The sequence below is a fragment of the Heloderma suspectum genome, chromosome 7 (genome assembly GCF_057233095.1).
Source record: "Heloderma suspectum isolate Gila_16-S chromosome 7, 16-S_ref, whole genome shotgun sequence".
Classification (NCBI taxonomy): domain Eukaryota; kingdom Metazoa; phylum Chordata; class Lepidosauria; order Squamata; family Helodermatidae; genus Heloderma; species Heloderma suspectum.
In genome coordinates this window covers 121,138,216-121,159,851 of record NC_139464.1, presented here as the reverse complement: position 1 = coordinate 121,159,851, position 21,636 = coordinate 121,138,216, and the positions used below count along the sequence as shown (strand labels likewise).

The 21,636-nt window shown below is 46.9% G+C and overlaps 1 protein-coding gene across 4 annotated transcripts in view; it reads left to right on the top strand.

The window, feature by feature from the left end:
• Nucleotides 1–536: 536 nt before the first annotated feature.
• The window catches only part of KIAA0930 (KIAA0930 ortholog), a 90,746-nt gene continuing 69,646 nt past the window's right edge, over nucleotides 537–21,636 (top strand). For all 4 annotated transcript variants that reach the window (XR_014784502.1, XR_014784501.1, XM_084811291.1 and 1 more), the window contains exon 1: nucleotides 537–1,276. Coding sequence is in view for 2 of the 4 variants with exons in the window: in XM_084811291.1 (XP_084667417.1) it covers nucleotides 1,129–1,276 (148 nt within the window). In the remaining 2 variants the exon portion in view is untranslated. The remainder of the gene's footprint in view (nucleotides 1,277–21,636) is intronic.

Sequence of the window (21,636 nt, the reverse complement as noted above, 5' to 3'; positions counted from 1 at the left end):
CTACTATTCTATGATTCTATGAGGCTGGACAGCCACCTGTCAGGGATGTCCCAACTTGGATTCCTGCACTGAGCAGGGGGCTGGACCCGATGGTCTTGCAGGCCCCTCCCAACCCCACTATCCTGTGATTCTATGAGGCTGGACAGCCACCTGTCAGGGATGCCCCAACTTGGAGTCCTGCGTTGAGCAGCGGGCTGGACCCAATGGTCTCGCAGACCGCTTCCAACCCTACTATCCTGTGAGTCTATGAGGCTGGACAGCCACCTGTCAGGGATGCTCCGACGTGGACTCCTGCCTTGAGCAGGGGGCTGGACTCGAGGGTCTTGCAGGCCCCTTCCAGCCCCACTATCCTGTGTTTCTACGCACAGTGCCTTTGTTAGAGACACGAAAGCGGGCGGGCGGGCCGGCCTCCAGGGGCGAAGCTCCGCCCCGGCCCGGCCTCCCCCCGCCCCCCCTGCAACACACGAGCGCGGCTTCTCCATTGGCTGCGGCGAGCGAGGCCGGGGGCTCTTTACGCCGCCCCCGGATGGTGTTGCAGGAAGTGTCATCGGTGAAAAACGGGAGAGGGCGCGGACAAGCCGCTGCCCAGCTGATCGGCTCAGGCCGGGAGGCGGAAGCGCCTCCCAGCCGCGGTCGAGGCCGGAGTTCTCAAGGGGGAATTCTCGCGCGCGCCCGCAGAGCGGGAGAGGCGCTGTTGCCGGTCGCGCTGCCGCCCCGTCTGCTTGCGGGGAGGACCGCGGGGCGGATGGCTGAATGTATTATTTTGTGACGTTGCTTTAAAGGACCCCCCCCTCCCCATCAATTGCTGCGCTGGAGCCCTTTGGCCAGAGAAGCAGCAGCCCCCGCTCGTATCTTCTTCCCACAGCGCGGCTCTCATCCGTCGAGGGCAGTTCAAAAAGAAGAGGAAACCTTCGGCTGCGGAATTGCGCAAGAGCTGTGCCCCCGCCCCGGCCCCGGCCCCGCTCCGCGTCGCCGTGGTTTGCTTCGCGCAGGGAAAGGAGGAAAAAATCAATGTTTTCCAGCATCGGGAGAGGGGAGGAGAGAGGAAGGGGAAGTCCTGCCGCAGCCGCCTGCCTGGCTGTGCCTTCGCGGGCAGCCTGAGATGCAATCACTTTCGGGGGCGTTGGCATGGCATCCTTCAAGGCTTTCGGGCAGGCCGGGCAGCGAGACGACGAGGAGAACGGCGGGGGCCCGGATCGATCCCTCCAGCAGATGCTCCGGGCGATAGTGGAGGAGAGAAACCGCATCACCATCCGCCACGAGATCAGCGGACACGGTGAGTGGGCGGCGGCTTTTCGGGGCGGCGGCGGGCGCCCTGGGGACCGCTGCGGCTTCCTTCGCGAACGGGAGGTCTCTGCCCCGACGCCGCTCCGTCGCGGAGCCCGATGGCGAGGTGGGAGGGGAAGGCCGCGTTTCGCCTCGCCTGGGGCTTGCCCCTTTAAAACTGGCCTGGCGCTTGTCTCCTTAGCCAAGCAACCTGGTGTACGCAGAAGCTTGGAGGCTGAAGCTTTTTAACGTCATGGCGATAAAAGGAGCGGGGCGGGGGTTCGTATATTAAGTTTCTGTGTGTATGCCGGAGTGGTGTTCAAAGCAACAGGAGAAAGGGCCGCTTTTTACAAAGTGGTATCTTGGGCTTCTTTAGATCTTCAGCTTTGATGATGAACGGCTGTAGCGGAGTCGGGCTTAATTCATAGAAAAAGAAATGCCAAGGCTCAAGTCTGGGAACGCCATCTTCTGATGTGGGAGCTCTTGCCCTGCTCCCTGGAACGGAGACCCTCTGATGCGCTCTGCACCTGCTCAAGGGCATGGCAATCTTTTCCGGCTTCAAACGTGCCAGGGGTTAAACTCTGGCATTGGAAACAGCTGCTAGAGGTGATTCGTGGTCCAAATTCAGCCCTGCAAAGGAACGCCATGCTCCTTGTACTTTTTCTTTGTTTTTCTTTTTGAAATTTGAAGGGGGTTTGAAAAGAAAAGGAAAAAAGGAATTTCAGCAGGTGCACTTGCATGGCAAACAGCCCCTTCTCAAATTTTAACTTCTGCACAACTCATAAAGATGCAGTCCCACTTTGCATCTGTTTCCCTTATTAAGTTTGGATCTGCTGTATCCAGCATTCCCATTTATTGTGTTTTCTTCCTCTCGGTTGATTAGTCCATAATAACAGCCACCACTTTTACAGTATCTGCAATTGTTAGCAACTGCTAGAATCTCTGCTCCATTGATAAGTGTGTGTTGAAAGGGAGGGAGTGAAATCCACTCTATGGCTGCTGGCAGTTTGTGAATATAACAGTGTGCTTAAGGGCTAGCTAACTCACATTAAATACTCTTCTGTACATGACCTTAAGTGTTAAGTTTCTAGTGTGCTAAGTGAGTCTTAGAAACCCAGCACTTGTCAAAAGAAGGTGACCAGGCCTAATTAATTCACAAGTCTGGGGTTTCAATATACCGCTCACAGCTTCCCTATCCCTAGTGATGCCTATTGCTTCCTTGATAATGTCAAAAATTGCAATACAGCAGTATGTGAATGACTCATAGCCTTCGAGTTGTTTTGGTAAACCTAGATGAGAAGCAAAGTTTGTTTTATTTGCCTGTGGTTATATTGATCAGGAGTCGATTCCTTGGAGGGATAAAAGAGTCACTAGGCTGGTCACCTATGACAAGTAAGAATTGTCTCCAAGAAAGGATGCCTTTGTAAACCGTAAGGGAGTCAGGTTTTTAAATTTTTCCCTTCAGTCTGTCTTTGTGTCATGAATGGCTAGCATGAGTATGTCTGAGCTACTAGAAATTTCTTTGGGCTTGTAACCAGGCTGATATAGAAAGACGGAAGGGGACAGCCAGGAGATAGGAAGTGGTACAACTGGGTCTTCCTGATGGCTTATTGGAAAGCGGTGCAGCATCATGCTTAAAATGAAATCTACACAGCTTGGTTTTTAGTCTTTGCCTACTACCTTGGATTCCTGCATTGAGCAGGGGGTTGGACTCGATGGCCTTGTAGGCCCCTTCCAACCCTACTATTCTATGATTCTATGATTCCTTCCACTTGCTCTGATTCAAAATAACCAGTGTTTCTTCTGCTTGAAGTCCTTTTCATCATTGTCTGTCTTGTCAGACTGATGGCCGTAATATATGGTGCATGGATCCTATTGTCAGAATAACCAGAGAGCAGGCATATTGGACTGCCTGAGATCTCATGTCACGTGGAAACAATCCATTGCCATCTGTGAGGGAATTTCATAAAGCACCATTGGCTTCATTTCTTTGGAGAAAAACAAGCAGACAAAGCTGAATCTTTATGCAGAGAGAGGATAAAGCTTACTATATACTTCAATTTCTACAATGCAGTGTAAACAAGAGTATCTTCCCCCATCCTGCTCCAAAAAAGAAATAAGGCCTTTGTACACCAGACTGGAATCTGTTGTATTGTCCCTATGTTGGTCCAAGACCTATTGTGCATTCTGAGGCTTTATGTCTTTATAGGATCTGGCCTGATCTCAGTGTAATTGGGTTAAGAGCTTAAAAAGTAATGTTTTCTATTTCTTTGAAGAAATCAGTTGAAACCTCACACAGACATGTTTTCCTTATGCCCAAGCCCTATATTTAAGTTGCTGTAGAACAGTCTTTTTTTAAAAAAAACTGTGTGTCCCCCATCCTAAGGAATCTTGAGGTTTCTTGGGGCTTATCGGGGTTTCCTAATGACGAGATCAGTCATGTCAGGCAAGTATTCCTGAAGAGGTTGCTTGCCATGGGCAGTCAAAAGGCAAAGCTGACCAGGTGCTTGGGGCCCTCAACGTTCCCAGAAGGTAATACTGAGGCCCAACAGCCCCACATGAAATGAGTGGGCACCCTAGAATGTTTCTCAGCATCCTCTGTAATGCACACAGGTTCCTCTGTAGTCGATGGTATTCTCCAAAGGCTTAGAGTTTGAAAGCCAGTGGCATAGAAAAGCAGCGTGTGCCTCGTGTCTCTGCAACAGTGTTTTATTTGAATGGAGTGTGTGACTTTTCTGTAACATGGCCGTTTGGTTGCCATCCTGTTGTAACTGCTAACTTATTGCAACAGGTCGGACATCCAGCGTGGCCAGCTCATAGCAGGCTTTGAGGCTGTGTTCAGTTCCACCTCTGTCCTCTGTCGCCCATTTCTCAGTTGTCTGCTGTCACTGCCTTGTCTGATGGCAATGGCTATTCCTCCTACCACAGTAATGTCAAGGCAACATCCTGGGCTGGCTTTCAGTTCTCATACAGCAGATCTTTGACCCTGATCCTTTGCCATTGTTTGCTGGTGCAGCTTACTGTAGGATTTAGATTTTTTTTCCCTATTGTGGGGAGTGTGTGATTGTTTAGCTGTAGGGGCTGCTGTTTCTTACAATCACATGGTTATTAAATTATATGATCCCCCTTCGTTGAGATTTTCTTCTCACCCTAATCCCCATCTCAGTTGGACCCTCCCTGGTCAGAATCGGTGACTTCACTGTGTCTGTCAAGATCTCCTAAATCCTCTGTGGAACTGCTGTTGTGTGTGCAGTGTGTGTAAATGGATAGTAAATATTCTGTATGCTTGTTTCTAACTGTTGCTCATACTAGGAACTCATACTTAGAAAATACTAAAAATAGTAAGAGAAAATGTATGTGGCCTAATACATTTCTTTTACAAGCATCTTGTGAAATAACTGCCAAGGAAGTAATTTGGGATTCTGAAAGCAATACTGTTCTCTGTCAAAGTGACTCAGGTTATATACTCATTTTTGCTCTAGTTTAAGGATGGCAATTTTCCAGTGCAAGAATGTTTGAATCTGCATGTGATCACTTGGGTCAAATGTGTGTAGGCATTCATTCATTCATTCATTCATTCATTCATCCAATATATTTCTTAGCTTACTTTTAAGACCATGGTCTTCCCAAGGCAGCTTACAACTTAAAAGCAGCACAAATATCTGACAAATTATAAAAGCACCCTAAATTCAAACAACAATTGTAAATCAAGCCAGTTAGAACAACATACCTTTATATAAGGTAAAAATGAAGCTGTGTCTTAAATGGTATATATGTATTTATTTATGTATTTTATTTACAATTTGTGTATACCGCTCCATCTTCAAAACAGATTTCAGAGAGGTGAACATAAAAGTAAAAGGATAAAAAGATTAAACCAACATATTAAAATTATGCTTTTAAAAAATAGAATGCCAATAAAACTGTGGCTAGACAGTTAAAGAATGCTTCCTGGAACAGCGTTGTTTTCAGGAGGTGCTGGAAGCAACACAGTGTTCGTGCCTGCCTGAACTCCAGGGGCAGGGAATTCCAAATAAAGGGGGCCACCACACTGAAGCCTCTTCTCCTGGTGGACTCCAATCAGGCTATAGGTCTATGTGGAACCACCAGGAGCATGCCCTCTGATGACTGGGTAGGCTGGTAAGGGAGAAAGTGCTGTCTCGGGTATCCTGGTCCCAAGTTGTTTAGGGCTTTGTACGCTAGTACTAAAACCTTAAACCTGGCCTGGTAGCGAATAGGCAGCCAGTGCAGTTCCCTCAGCAAAGGGGTTGCATGCTGGAAAGGGGCAGCTCCTGACAACAGCCGAGCTGCTGCGTTCTGCACTAGCTCCAGCTTCTGGATGAGCCTCAAGGGCAGCCCCATATAGAGTGTGTTGCAGTAATCCAGCCTTGAGGTTACTAATGCCTGTACCACTGTGGCCAAGCTATCCCTGTCTAGGAGAGGCTATAGTTGGCAAACCAGCTGAAGCTGGTAAAAGGCACTTTGAGCCACTGTGACCACTTGGGTCTCCAGCAACAGTGATGGATCTTGGAGTACCCCCAAACTATGGACCTGATCCTTCAGTGGGAGTGCAACCCCATCCGAAGCAGTCAATGAGCCTATCTCCTGGACCTGAGAACCACTCACCCACAGGGCTTCTGTCTTGCCAAGATTCAGTTTCTATGTATTGGCCCTCATCCAGCCCATTGCTGAGTTCTGGTACTGATCCAGGACTTGCACAGCCTCTCCTGATTCAGATGTCACATGGAGGTAGAGCTGTGTGTCATCAGTGTGCTGATGGCACTTGGCTCCAAATCCCCTAATGACCGCTCCCCGCGGCTTCATATAGATGTTAAATAACATTGGGGACAAGATGGTACCTCACAGAACCCCATCGCTCAATTGCCAAGGGGCTGAGGAATCGACACCCAATGTTACTCTCTGAAATGGCGCTGCAGGTAGGACCGTAACCACAGTAGCACAGGGCCTCCAATACCCATCCCTCGGTGTTGATCCAGGAGGATACTACGGTCAGTGGTATCAAAAGCCAATGAGAGATTGAGCAGAACTAACAGGGTAAATACGGTTCTTCACCCACAGTATGAGGCAGGCTTCAACGCAACTCCATACTTTACATGACAGATGTACATTTTCTCATGTCAAAGTCTGGGTCAGCCTTCAAAAAACCCCTTTTTGTTTAGCGTACGTATATTTGTATGTCGTTGTCCCCGTCTCGTGAGAGGCGGCATTAAACACACTTTAAAAAAAAATACTGTGATAAAGTAAAGTTTGGCCCTTGCTCTCTGTTATGGGAAGGGCAAAGAACTACGCATGACGAGGGGTAGTTACAGATGCACCTGCAAATGGGAGTTGTAGCTATGGATGTCAGAGAATCCTGCCACGGATCTTGGGGAGGCTGAATGCCAGCGCATTCGGCCCCCTGAAATCAGTGGCGGAACGGTCTGCCCCCGTGGCCCCCCCCGTGGCCCCCCCGGACGAGACTTAGCTGGGGCGGATCTTCCTGGCGGCAGCGGCTCCGGCGGCGGCTCCGGCGGCGGCTGCGGCGGCTGCGGCAGCCAGTCTTCTAACTGGCTGCTGCCGCCGCCGCCGCCATTTCCAGTTAAACAAAAAACCAAAAACCTGATAGGCTACGTAAAGATTTACGTAGCCTATCACAGCTAAGTTAAAAAAAAAAAAACGTAATAGGCTACATAAATGTTTACGTAGCCTATCACGGCTGACTGCAGGGATGCAAACGGCGGCATCTGTGGCCGCCGCCATTTGTGTCCCTGCTAGCCAGCAGCCGGATGTCCGGCTGCTGGCGGAGCTGGCTGGCGGCTCCGCAGAATCCCTGCGGAGCACAGCCGGCCGGCCAGGATTCCGGGAGGGGGAGGAACGGAGCACCTCTCCCCCATCCAGGATTCTGGGGGGAGGGACGGAGCGCCTCCCCGCCATCAACATAATCCGCGAAAGGTAAGTGCCTTTCGTACATCCTTAGTTGTAGCGCATTTTTCTCACAGGAAGCAATCCTGACTTCTGCTCCCAACCCTGCGATGCACGCAGCCCACATCCTGGCCAGTGAATTGAATATATCTGTGTTGGTCTTTCTCTCATGTTTCAGGAGGGCTGTCTGCTTTTCTAAAAAGGGGGAGTGGGGGTAGCCTCATTATGTCACAGATGCAGGCAACGTTGTGCAAAGTCTCTTGGCTGCACCAGCCACAGGGGATTGTACTCAGCCCTCTCTTTCTGACCTGTCACCGAGCGTCACACCCCCCAACTCACCATTTGCTATCTGACCGGCTAAAATTTGCTCTTCAAAAAAAGAGAAAAGGAAAGGAACTTTTTCTGGACGCCAAGGGCGCCTCTACACCTGCAAATTATTGCACATTCATGATTGGCCACTCATGGAAGTTTGCGGGTCCATTACACGATGTCGTAATCCTCCAGCAATTTTCCTGCCATTTCCGCCCGCCTATCCCGTGTTATCCCCAAATGGAAAAAAATGCAGTATTTTTTCAGCCTGTGGAGCAGAAGCGCCATGGCCTGCCCATGTGCTTCTCCTGTGGCATGAAACATCAGCTTTGTTTGGGGTTGTTGGGGGCATGGTCCTGATGATGATGGCAGTGACGTCGGGGTGGTAGGAGTGTCGGTATGCTGACGCACTGGCTTGCCACCATGCTGGCTTGCTGCCATGCTGTGACTAAATGCCATGCACCGCCTTTCACTCCCAGCTTTGGCTGCTTCCTCCAGAAGAGAGCATGGCCGGCAAGCCATCGTTCCAGGAGTTTGCTGGAAAGCTGGTGCCTGCGGGGGCAGGGTTCGGGCAGTTAGAGGGAGGTTGCTGTCCACCCACGTTGCGTGTCTATCACAACCAAACCACAATAACCTGCAAGGGGAAAGAAAAGGGCAGGAGCCAGGGAGCAAATTTCAGGATGCCCCCAGTGCGTGTATTGGCTTTTCACGGAAAAGCAGCCACCCTGTGAAAAAGTAAGGAACGGCATATAACAAGATAGATCAGGTCCTTTACACAGATTTTTCTAATTCTGTGATGAAACTGGATGCTCTGGTATTGATGTGGATTTCTGCCCCGAATGATGAAACCTAAATCTGGTGTCCAAATGCCACCTTCTGAAATAGTAGCGTTCATGTTGCTTGCCCAATAAGCCTTGGCCCATAAGCCTCCCAACTTGGCTGCACCACCTGAACCCCAGACCAGATGGAACAGTGGAAGACTCGTCTCTTTTAAAATGAGGATCTGCCCTGTTATAAACAGGGGTGAGCAGGCCTCATTTTAAGAGCAAATGATGTGTGTGAGCGTTGCTGGGCTCTTCACCCACAGCTAGCTGGCGTACTTATTTGAAACTTTTATATCTTGCCTTTTGTCAGTGATTTCAAGGCATGCAAAACATTTAGCAGATAAATGCACAGTTAAATTCTCTTGTTTTTACTGTGTTTACTTGTTTTACTATAAACAGTAAAAATGTTTTAAAATTACTGGGTAAATAAAGAAAGGTTTTTGCCTGGTGCCTAAGAGATGGCAAAGCTGGCACCAGGCCTATTTCCCAGGACAGGCATTCCAAAGCCTTCGTTGAAACAAACCTCACCCCTTTCAGAGGCGGTGTCTGGAGAAGGGCATGGGCTGACGACCCCCATGCTATGCAGGCAGCTCGGAAGGGGAGGAGGTGCTCTTTCCCGTACTTGTGGATTTGGTGCCACAGCTGTGAAGAGGAAGCCTGCTTGCTCTCTCCCAGCCTTTTCCCTCCCGCCAGCAGGTCCGTGGAGTGTTCAGCCCTCTGCTCTGAAAATCAGGCCATGCCCGCATTCAACAGATCTGAATTCAGAAGCCAGGTCTGCTGCTGTCACATCTGCTTCAGCTTTGTTTGAGCTGTTGGAGCAACTTTGGGCTGATTATTTTTCAATGGCAGACTCCGGGCGCCCTAAAGGCTAACGCATTTATTCTGGCATCAGCTTTTGTGGACGTGCCCACCTCATCGGATGCATGAAGTGTTAGCCTCAATCTGATGAAGTGGACCATGGCCCACGAAAGTTTATGCCAAAATTATTTTGTTAAACTTCAAGGAGCCACAGCACTCCTTGTTGTTTTTGCTGCAACACACTACCCTTCTGGATGTTATCCAGTGACTAGCAAATGTGAGGTTCCGGCACCTGACTTCCTCTGTTTTCCAGCTCAGAAAGAATTCCAGGAGCCTATTAAGCATGGGATCAGGAAGTATGCATCCCAACCAATAAATTAGAAACTAAATGTAGTCTCTCATTATGAACCAGCAGCAAGATTAATATCATAGCAGCACTCCTTAGCTGGAGACTCAGGAGGATGATAATGGGCCTTCTGAATGAGTTGTATTAATTGATTGAATCGACGCTCCTCTGACTCATCTCCATGTGCTCTGACAAGTGGACATAAAGTAATAGAATGCGGTATGATGCATATATCAAGTGTCCATCTGAGATCTATACTTGGATTAAAAGAATATTACTAGGTTTGGAGATTATAGGTCAGGGTTGTATGTATATTCTGATTCTGGCAGAATAGGCAGAATTCTGCTCTTTAAGAATCCCAGCTTTCATTTTAAAAGGTTTCGGCCCCTTTGGTTGTAAATACAGGCCTGAATGTGCAGGCAATGCCTAGTGAAATCTCAGAAGCCATAGATGTGGCCAGTGAAGCTTTCCATGGCCGTATCACTGGCAGAGCAGCACCTCAGACCAGTTCTAACTCCCTCCAGCTGATGGATCTGGGGTTTAGGGCAGTTCTGATAGTTTCTAAGATATAGGAAGCATCGAGGTTGTATCTGTCTAACCAGTGTCTCAGTATATGTCTTCTTAATGTTTCTCTGCACCGTTCTTCCCCAATGTGGTGCCCTCCAGATGTGTTGGATTGCAACTCGCATCAGCTCCAGCGAGCACGAGTGAGAAGAGTAGCTGAAGTTCTGGTGTGCATGAGAATGGGCTTCTAGTTCTCCTTGGCTGCATTCAAACGTAGTGGTAAATCATTGTTTGCTGTCACATGGTGATGGGAAGTGCACAGAACTAAACATGATTATAGATATTTACAGATGTACCTGGAAATGGAGTTGCAGTGCATTTTCCCCACCAGGAGCAAGCCTGACTTCTGCTCCCACCCTCGCAATGCATTCCACCAACTCACTTGCCAGTAGGTTGAATACACCTGTGTTGCCCCTTCTCTCATGCTTCAGGAGAGCTGACTGCTTTTTAAAAATGGGCGTTGGAGCCTCATTATGTCATAGAGAAGCAGGCAGCATTGTGCAGAGTCTTTTGGCTGCGCCAGCCACAGGGGATTGTACTCAGCCCTCTCTTTCTGACACGTCACCGAGCGTTACATCCCTCAACCCTCCCTTTGCAGTCTTACCGGCTAAAATTTGCTCTTCAAAAAGAAAAAGGAAAGGAATCTTTTCTGGATGCTAAATCTTGGATGCACTTGTATTGTGCATTTGTGAAATGGTAATTTCTGGTCCATTTCCGAGTCCGATCAAAGATTAACATTCAAAGCCCTAAATGGCTTGGGGCTAGGTTATCTCAAGGATCACCTCCTCCCATATGTGCCTGCCCGGACCTTAAGATCATTCTCAGAGGCACTCCTCTGTGAGCCCCTGCCAAAGGAAGTGAGGCGGGTGGCTACTCAGGGGAGGGCCTTTTCTGCTGTGGCCCCCCAGCTGTGGAATGAGCTCCCTAGTGAGGTTCGCCTGGCACCTACGTTGTATTCCTTCCGGCGCCAGGTGAAGACCTTTTTATTCTCCCAGGCATTTTAGCATTTTAGTTTTCTAGACTTTTAGCTTTGCTGTTTTAAATCTGTATTTTAAATATCTGCATTGCTGCTAGGTTTCACGCTGGTTTTATTCTGGTTGTATTGGTATATTGTGGTTTTAATGTTTTTATATTTTATATTGTTTTACTGTGTGCTTGTTGGTTTTAATTTTTGTGAACCTCCCAGAGAGCTTCGTCTATTGGGCGGTATAGAAATGGAATGAATGAATGAATGGTAGCATTCATGTTGCTTGTCATATAAACCTTGACTCGTAAACCTCCTAATTTGGCTGTATGACCTGAAGACCTCTCCAGGAGTCTTTGCCCAGCTGTTTTGCTTCCTGAAGTCCAAATGACCCTTCCCTCCACTAGGACGAACACTTAAGTAAAAGATCGTACTGAATCTTTCAGACATGAACTCCCGCCCACCCCCTTATGATGCTGCCTGAAACAAGCTGCTTCCACCTGCTACATGGCTGGGCCGGCCCTGTGGGCACACTTGCTTTACAATAACAATGGTAACTCTAGAAATTTCAAAGGACCCCAGGCTGCTCTATGACAGCCTTTCCCAAACTGGTACCCTCCAGATGTTGTTGGACTGCAACTCCCACCATCCCCTGTCACCATGGCCAGTTGTCTGGGATGATGGGTCTTATAGTTCAACAATATCTGAGGACCAAAGGTTGGGAAACATTAGCATGAGCAGGATGCTCAGATGGTGTTAGCAGCAAAGTCCTAATTCCCCCTTTAGCTCCATGAAGAAATGGGGTGGTCCCTCTCCTTTATTTCTGGGCTCTGCTCTTGGGCTTTTAACAGTGGCCTGACAATCGGAAATTAACATAAGGGGACAATCTTCACCCACTGTTCTCTGTGCCGGGAAAAGCTCCACCTGCCTTATTTCTGCATTCAGGAGCAAAGCTAGGGGTGAAAAAAGGCAACTCTGGGTAGAAAGATTCACAATATATCCGTACATAAGGAATTTGCAGATGAATTTGCAGAAGAGAGGAGACTGGGACTGTACTTGTCCCCTGCCAGCAAAAATATAAAGTACTCTGTGTAACTGCTGTGTTATTACAAGATAATAAAATGTGTATATTTTAATTTGTATATTTAGATCTTATGTGGAGTTATTCCAAAAAGTCCAAAAAAGAATATCACATTCCTATCCATAATTGTGGCGTTGATCTTCCCTGTGGCATATAGACGCAACTCTTCAATTTATTACTGCCTCTAAGGTCCCAAACTTGAATCAACCCATTTCAGTAGGCCTACGTAACTTTCCCTGTCGTTTGTTTGCCACTATATCCATGCAAAAACATGATGCTCCCAATTCACTTAGAGTTCGGAGCCCTCTACCTATCCTATGCCCTGCTAGCAAAAGCCAGGCAGGGCAAGAGGAGGACGGAGGCGATTTCACCTCCGTTTAAAATACAAAAAACAGCTAGATAGGCCTCTTCAGTGGGTGGAGAAGGGACTGGAGAGGCCATAGGATACTGCATATCCTGGCCACTTATCTCCCCTTGCCGCCCCCCAGCATGCCTCCTTTTCTCCCTCTCCAACTTTGCTTACAAGGGCACAGTTGCAACCTTGTAAGAGAAGCTTACTGCAGCAGCTGGGAGGGGATAGGGGGTAAGGGAGGGAAGATCCACAGTCGGATTGCCTCCTGTGTACTCATAGCTCTGTCTATGGCTGTGGAGGAGGAGGAGACCCACAGCATCCTATGGTGTGCCAGACGCTGTCTAAGGGTCATAGGATTGCTCTCTTAATCTTTTAATAGATCTAGAATAATTACTCCTGGTAACAAGGGAAGGTTATACATAATAATCAGGTGAATGTTACCATTTCCCCCCAATAAGGTTGAATGTTGACATGTTGCGACCAAATGTGCAAAAGATGAATATTGCTGACTTTCCATCTCCAGCAGATATTAAGATATTCTATTTTACGCAGTGTAGCAAGTGTTCATTCACCTGGTGTGAGGCTTTAAAGTAACCTCTTTTAAATTAGCACAAACTGAAGCATAATATCCTGTTTGGTCAAATAAAACCATTCTTCAGTAGATATGATTTTGTTTAGGCCGCTTTCCCTTCTGACTCTAGCTTTTAATCTTCCCCAAGTCCAAATTCATTTTTAAAAAAGTATATATATTAGCAGGGCCAGCCCAAGACACCTTGCTGCCTGAGGTAAAGGACAAGATGCCTCTCCGCCCTGCCCCGCCCTGCCCCACCTCCGTCAATTCCGTGTACAGAAGCCGCCGGACTGGCAGTTGAATCTTACTTCAACACTGGCGATGGGACAGGATGTTCCACCGCACCTGAGGACAGCAGGCTAGTTTAAGGGTGTGGGGCAGACTTCGCTCCGCACACAGTTCTGTCCTCTAGCATCTTGCCGCTACTCCAACCTCCCAAGCATCTGCAACCCCACTCTGCCTAACGGCAGGGCCGGTCCTGCCCTGTATAATAATATAATAATTTAGTTTTATTCGTCTTTGGGTTTTGTTCAAAAGCAGACCATTGCCATATTTCCTTTCACTTGCTTGAAAACTGATTAGTTCTAAGGGATTTTCGCTGCAGATATTTTGTAACGGAGGGCCTTTTTAGTTCCAGTCAGGCATGATTGCTCCTGTGCAGAGCAATATGGCAGCCGGGAGCTGGCCTGTGCTGGCTCTGCTCCAACCGCGCAGCAGTCCTAAGCATAGTTAGAAGCAAGTGCCACTGAGCACTAGAGGTCTTACTCTCTAGTAAGCATGCTTCATGTCCTATAACCTGGTTCATCTTAAAATGCAGAATCTGCATCTTGGTAGATGATACTTAGGATAACAATAGTGAAATCAATGGAGACGGATCAGGAGATGCTACTATGACAGTTATCCCAATTTAAAACAGGTTTTGGACAAGAACATTGTTTTTGAACATTGACAAGAACAAGGGTTTTGAACAGCTAAATCATAGCAGAAGTTCAGCAGGGACGAAAGGGAATCCTGACAATAGCATGACCTTGTTCACATGTCATGCTGCAATTCCTGGGTTGTCTAACCCAACAATTGCTCATGGTTTGTTGTTGGGTTAACTCTGGATTGTTTAACTTATAAGCAGCCTGGAGTTTCTGGGTTCGCATGTCACAAAACAAACCAGCAACAGGGTGTTCCTGGGTTGTTAATTGAAAGCGGAAATGAGTTGCACAGGGGAGGCAGCGTGCTTGTCGCTTCGCTTGGCCCAGGTTGCCTTCGCCTGTTGTAGAGGCCCAGGGGAAAAGGCTTAGTTTTGGAGGATTCTCTAGAACAATGTGCTGACAAAATGTTAACAGCAGCCCAGAACCTCTCTAAATGGCAAATAAGGGATCGTTTTCCACACCCTGGTAAGGGGCAGTTGAATCCTATCATATTGTTTCCTTTGCTGTCTGTGCCTCACATAATAATCACTGATTATATCCATTAGAGGCTACTGCAGTAGAACTGGTAATCATTGTTCCATGCCTAATTTGTATATGATTTATCTTTTGTTAGAGACACTGTCAATCAAAATTTTGATAATAAAGTTGTGAAGAGTTTTGTGTGCAAGTTGCTGTTTGTGAAAAGCCTTCATGGGGCTTACTTTGAGACAAGTCCCAGCCCTAGAACCTTAATTCATTGTCTGGGCCCAGTCCTAGAATATATGGAGAGGAGTCTCTGAGCATGTGAGTGTGCATGTTGTGGGGGGGAAGTTATTTCCTCAGGCTACAAATAATGAGCACTCAACACTAACTTCACACCTGACCCTTGCTGTGTTTAATTTTAGAAATGGGAAGCCCTGGATTTCCAAGGAATATCAGTCCGTTCCATCTGAGTAATAATAATTTTATGTCTAGAGCCTCCACATACTTTCTCAACTGCTATAAAGCCACATCATCCTTCCACATGAGGCTGGGTCATCTGAGAGCTTATCTGGGCAGATGTATGGTCTGAAGCCTGAGACTCTGTCCTTTGAAAAGTGCCTATTCTTTTGTAATTGATTGATTGAATTTCTTAATCGCCCATCCGGCCGGTCACCCGGCCACTCTGGGCGATGTACAGCAATACAGTTTTAAAACAATAAAATTCTACTTTAAAACATCATATTTCTAAAAATGCCCTAACCCACCCCAAATACCTGCCTGAACAACCATGTTTTTAATGTGTGGTGGAAGCTCATTACAGAGGGGGCATGGCAGAGTTCCCTAGGGAGGGAGTTCCACAGAGTGGGGGCCACCACAGAGAAGGCCCTGTTCCTGGCCCTGGCCCTCACCAGTCTAGTTGTCCTGGCTGATGGGACAGAGAGAAGGCCATCCGAGGCTGATCTTGTTGAGCAGCCTGTCTGGTGTTGCTGGAGCTGCTCCTTGAGGTAGGCTGGGCCGGAACCATATAGGGTTTTAAAGGTATTTCCTTCTCAATGTCTTCCATGATGCCACCCGCTAGTATACCAGTGGTTCTCCATTGCTGAAGTGGTTGGCAGGTAGTTTCAGCAGAGAGTTTTGCCACCACTCTGAGGTACTCCTCTTGCCACCACTCATGACTAACCTAAGCCCCTTTGGTTTTAGTGGGTCTGCTCTAAGCATGACTAAGGCTTTCTTCACCCGGAGCTTTTATCTTTTATCCTGGGATTGAGATTGCTCCTTCACGGAAGTTTGCGGGCTCTTTATATGATGACTTGACCCTCCAGGGCGTCACCTGCACTAAATGCCCTTTGTTCCATTTTTAACCAGATCACAGATAATGAGCTATCAAATTACCCCAACTGCTTCAGTTTCCTCCGTGACAAGAGGAAAAGTGGCAAGAAGAGGAGTGAGATCAATGAAAGATATGGAAGACTCAGATATGGGGAGAAGGAGGGGGAAAGGGGAGGGGGGAAAGGAAGCGTGTGAAAAAGGGAGGAGTCGTGATCCTGCATTTAAAACAGAAGCAGAAAGCCCAATTTTAAATGCAGGATTTTAGGCTGATGTAGAGATGCCCTAAACCTGGACCCAATCGTTAATGTCTGATAATCCTTAATCAGTAAGCAAGGGCACAAGAAAAGGCGTCATGGGCATGTTTATGGAGAGGAATCCCCAATAAGTAGGTGCACACTGGCTTATCTAAATACCCAGATGGGGTTTGTTTATTTATAGGCCCCATGGAAAGGGTTCAGGTAGGAGAACAAAGGATAACCATACCAAGCAGTCCTGTTAAAAAAAAAAGGGGGGGAATATACCTACTAAGCTACACTGTCACTCTGGTTTCCTCTGCTACAATGGCAGACATTGGAAAAGCCAAGCAGCAATATGAACAGGGACCAGGGTTTGTACGGGATCGTTTGGCTCCTCTCTGAACGCCTCTCCCCCAGAGATCTGCCTCCCCACTGCACCAATTGCTGAAGAGCTCGCTGTCCATGAGGGCTGCGTTCTCTTCCTTCTCTTCTCCCGGGTTCTCTTGGGGGGCCTCCCCCTTGGCGGACAGCTCCTAGAGCCAGTCTTCCTAGCCAGTCTCGCTGTTCATGACGGAATCCGTAAGCTATGTGGGACAAACAGATGATGCTGGTTTAATTTTTAACCTCCAGGATACATTGTGAAATAATAATAGTGCTTGTTGGGGGGGGCGGTAATTTTTTATCCCAGAAAACCACATTGTTACCCTTGGCAAAGATGCCAGGAGCCAGCATCCCCCACCCTTTGCTGCAAAAGTGTCCTCAGCTTGAAATTCAGACATGCAGGGGCTTCTTGAGAGAGGTCATGTGGGTGGGGGTCATAGTGTAGCCTCTTGCTCTGCTTGTTCCTTTGCTGTTCTGCAGGATTTGCTCTTCTACCAAGGGAAGATAGATAGATTTGTTCAGTCATGTCCGACTCTTTGTGACCCCATGGACCATAGCACGCCAGGCCTTCCTGTCCTGCGCTCTCTCCCGGAGTGTGCTCAAGTCCATATATATATATATATATATATATATATATATGGACAAATATATATATATATATATATATATATATATATTGCAAAGGGCAGTGGTGAAGCATGTCATGCAGAGCAAAGGTGATGTAGCCGTAACAAGACCTTGCATCCTGGAAAAAGGGGTTATCAAAAGGTGATTTTGCAAAGCAGGCTGCACAGATGGCTATCAGTTCGTAAGCATGGATAACTGACAGGTCTGGATGAACCCTGATCCTAAAGTTGTATCAATCCAAACTGTTCAAGGCTATCCAGCAAGTCTTGTAAGCCAAAATTAGATCAGGGTTACCTCATATGGAAAGACTCATTCACATCTGGGGTCACATATTACCCTGGGTGGTTTTTCATCTGCAGAGAGCAAACTTTTTATGTGAGTGACCGTGACTATATCCTATTATGACAAAGCCAGAGAAACACTAACCTCCGGCTAACTGCAGAAAATGTGCCTGTGGGGTCAGATGTTATCCCATATGTGAGCTTGAGGACTGTTTTAGTTCTGCTTCATTACTGTAATAGCTAATGAAAAAAATATTAAAGATGGCCTTTCCATCTGAGAATGTGTAACTATAATTTTATAAACAAAAGCTATCTTGCACTTTCTTCAATATCTCAAAAAGACACTTTGGTAATGTGCACATTTATTTAAATGAAATAGATTTTAATTGATTAAAAAGCAGATGACCAAAATTATTTATTTGGGCCTATTAATTTTGTATGCCAAATATATTTATGATAGAGCAAAAAACTGCTGTTTAATTTATTGGAACAGTGTTAGAGTTCTTACGAGCATCCAACTACACAAAGGTATTTTGCATCCAATTTCAAGGGGGGTCGAGGGTCAAAAGCTTGCACCTCTCAATTGGTGGAAGACAGCCTAGAAAGAAAAGAAAAGAAAAAAGGAAACGCAAAGATTGCCTTGCCCGCTTTGTCTGTGATGGCTTGCAGTCTGCTTTTTATTTTTAAAGGAATGTAAGCAGGAAGTTAATAATGGATTCTCCTTGCCTGTCAATAGGTGTCTATACTCGTGGCAGAATGGTGGCATAAAAGCATGCCATGTCTCATTCCAGAGTCCTGACTGGACAACATGATTTTAAATCATCACATTGCTCAGTGGACAAGATGATGTCACCGTATGTCCTGGCTGCCCACTGAAGTGTTGGCTTTGTAGTGTGCATTCTGCTGTTGCTCAGAAATGTAATTAGCCATTCCTCAATATCAGTTCTTTCTCTTTTGTGTGTTTCCTCAGATAATGTTGGAGCCAGTGGTGACAGGCTCTGCATTCTCGTCTTTGAATTAAAGCAAAGCTTAGGAATATACACAGCCTTTTTCTCCTCTGGGACCTATAGGAAAGCTATCAACCCACTATTATTTTCACTCTTAGCACGATCAGCCTTCAGAACACCAGCCTATTTTTCTGTGGATTTAAGAGAAACATATCTGCCCCTTAGAGCAAATATAATCAATAAAGACTAAATTATTTCTATTTTATAAAGTCCTTTCTATTTTCTCACATCCCTTTCTCCAAGGAGTTCAAGTTGATGCTTATTATGAGGGTTATCTTGTTTTATCTTCACAACCACCTTATGAAGAATGCCATGCTGAGTCAAAGTGCCTGGCTCAACATCATCCAGTGAGCTGCATGTGTGATGTTGAGCAAAGATTCAAACCCGAGTATTTCTGGTGCATTGTGCAACCCTCCATCCACTCACTTGCATAGATTCATAGAATCTCAGGGTTGGAAAGGGCCTCCCTTCGTCTTGTAAGACTAGAATTTGGGGTCACCCAGTTAAATTGATTGGGAGTAAATTTAAGACAGACACAAGAAAGCACTTTTTCACACCATGCATAATTAATACCGGATTCACGGTCACAAGATGTAGTGGCCGCGAGCTTAAATGGCTTCAAAAAGGATGCGAGAATCCCATACAGATAATGTCTATCAGTAGCTTGTACTCATGATAGCTAAACTGAAATTCTGTGTTTGGAAATTATCTATCGCTGAATTCCAGGTGCTGGAGGCAAATGATGGGCAAAGGCTGTTGGTTTCATAGAATAGTAGGGTTGGAAGAGGCCTACAAGGTTTCATGCCCTGCTTGTAGGCTTCCCATTGTCATCTGGCTGGCCAGTGTTGGGAACAGGATTCTGGACTAGATAGTCCAAGTCTGATCCAACAGTCCTGCTCTTATGTTCAAGGACTTAGAACTGAAACAAGGGTTAAGGAAGTGGCCTGTGGCACTGTGTGCCCTCCCTGCTCTTCCCTTCTAATGGATGAATCCCTCCCCGCCCTGTTACTTCTATCTGACTGCATCACTGGGGCCCCATCTACATGGCACCGCTTTGGCCCCCCACTCCGTCGCAACTGTGCAGCAATGCGGCTTCAAATTGCCATGCCCTGCGATACACTTGCGATGTACTGCGCACTTCCGTAAGAGACTCGCTGGGCCCTCTTTTTTGCCATTATACCGAAGTGCGCAGCTGTGCAGTCCCGTGAGTGTGGGGGTGCAACACTTCAGTGGCTGTTTTATATTTGAGGGGCTCTGCTGTGTCTTTCTGACCCTGTTTTAGGTAAAAAATGGGTATTTTGTGCTCCTTCATTTCTGCACCATCAGTTTGTCAGTTCCCCAGCCTGAGACTCTCGCGATGGTTCGCACTCACAAGCATGAGCACTACGTGCCTAGCCATCACTCCGAAATGGTGCCCGGAGCGATGTTGGTCCTCCCCCAAGACCCGCCCCCAGCTCTTGGGTACTGAGATCAAAAGGAACCATTGCAAAGATACGAAGCTGCAAAAATGTGTGAAAGTGTGATTAAGTAAATGAAAACGCCTCTCTGTGCCTCTGTAACTGCGCAGCTGCGAAGGGATAGAGGAGCAAAGGGGCATCACAGAGTGATGCAAGCACTACGCACGCCTACTACATGCCCACTGTAAGATGCGAAGTCAGTTTGGGGAAGGAACAGATGTCCCACAAACACAGCGGAGCCCGCAGCAAACCTAAAAAATCACAGTAAAATGACTCTTTTGAACTCCATTTTTTCTGGGCGAAAACCACAGATGGCTGTGAAGTCACGACTGCATCATCTATCATGAGGGACCTCGACTCGCGCCTTCCCTGGAGTAAAAGCCCCGTGTAGATGGGCCCTGGGTGTGACATTGGATTGGGTTTAAAATACAGCCAGGCAGGCGCCTAACCTGACTTTGATAACCCGCCTTGAATCAAAAGGAGCGTTTGTATTTTCTTTTTTTGATTTAGTTTTAGAAATTAATATAATACTTGTACCCTGGCTTTTAGTACAAAGACTCCTAACTAAGCCTGTTAACAATATCAACAATTTTTCAAAAAATTCTAAAGTAAATAAAAAAAGTAACATAGCCATGGGAGAGATCCTGAGACATAAAATATAAATGGAGGGAAACTGCAATCAACTATTCCCAAATGCCTCCTGAAAAAGCAAAGTCTCCAGTAGGAAGTAAGCAACGAGGAGAAAATTCCACAGCACAATTGAGAAAGCCCAGTCTTGTGTAACACCCACCATTTTTCATACATACATATATATATATATATATATGTATGTATGTGTGTGTGTGTGTGTGTGTGTTTGTGTGTGTGGGGTGGGGGGAGGGGGTAAACACAGAGCAGGGTCTCCAGGACTGGTCTGAGTAGGTTCATATGGAAGGAGGCAGTCCTAGCCTTAAGGTATTTATTTCATTTGGGCAGCATCCAATGGGAGATGAACACTAACATAAATTATGTCCCACTAGCGTAATGTCCCACTAGCATGAGGTGATTAAGCATGGAAATGTGAGGTGCTTCCACCTTCCAGACAAGGCTTTTTTGGTGCCATCATCCTGCCTCATACATGGAATTTTATGGGAGATCCAGACATTATCATCTTCCACTTGTAACCCTCCCATGTTTTTCCTACCAGTTTTTCCATCTGTTAAGGAGGAATAGATGGAAAAAGCTGCATGGTGCCTTCTGTGTGGAACATAGGAAGCTGTCCTATACTGAAACAGACCATTCGTCCGTCTAGCCCAGTATTGTCAACAGCGACTGGTAGTGGCTCTCCATGGTTTTAGGAAGGATTCTTATCTAGCCCTAACTGGAGATGCTGGGGATTGAACCTGGGACCTTCCGCATGCAAAGCAGGGGCTCTATTACTGAGCTACTGGCCCTCCAGCTCATGCTTTGTAGCACTAGGAGCTCACCATGTGGGCTTTCTTCACATGGATCTTTTATCCTGCTATTGGGAAGGCTCCCTCGCGGATGTTTGTGGGCTCTTTAGATGACGCCGTGACCCTCCAGGGTCACCTGCACTAAATGCCCTTTGTTCCCTTTTTAAATAGATCGCAGATACTGATCTCTCAAATTACCCCCTTGTGTTCCGCTTCAGTTTCCTCCATGAAAAGAGGAAAAGCGGCAAGAAGAGGAGCGAGATCCATGAAAGATAATGGAAGACTCAGATACGGGGAGAAGGAGGGGGAAAGGGGTGGGGGAAAAGGAAGCGGGTGAAAAAGGGAGTCATTGTGATCCCGCATTTAAAACGGAAGCAGAAAGCCCCGTTTTAAATGCAGGATTTTAGGCTGGTGTAGAGATGCTCATAATGTGGAAGTAACCCTTATTTCAAGATTTGTATGTGTTTTTTGTTTCTTCCCTTGGGGACCAGTGTGCCATAAAT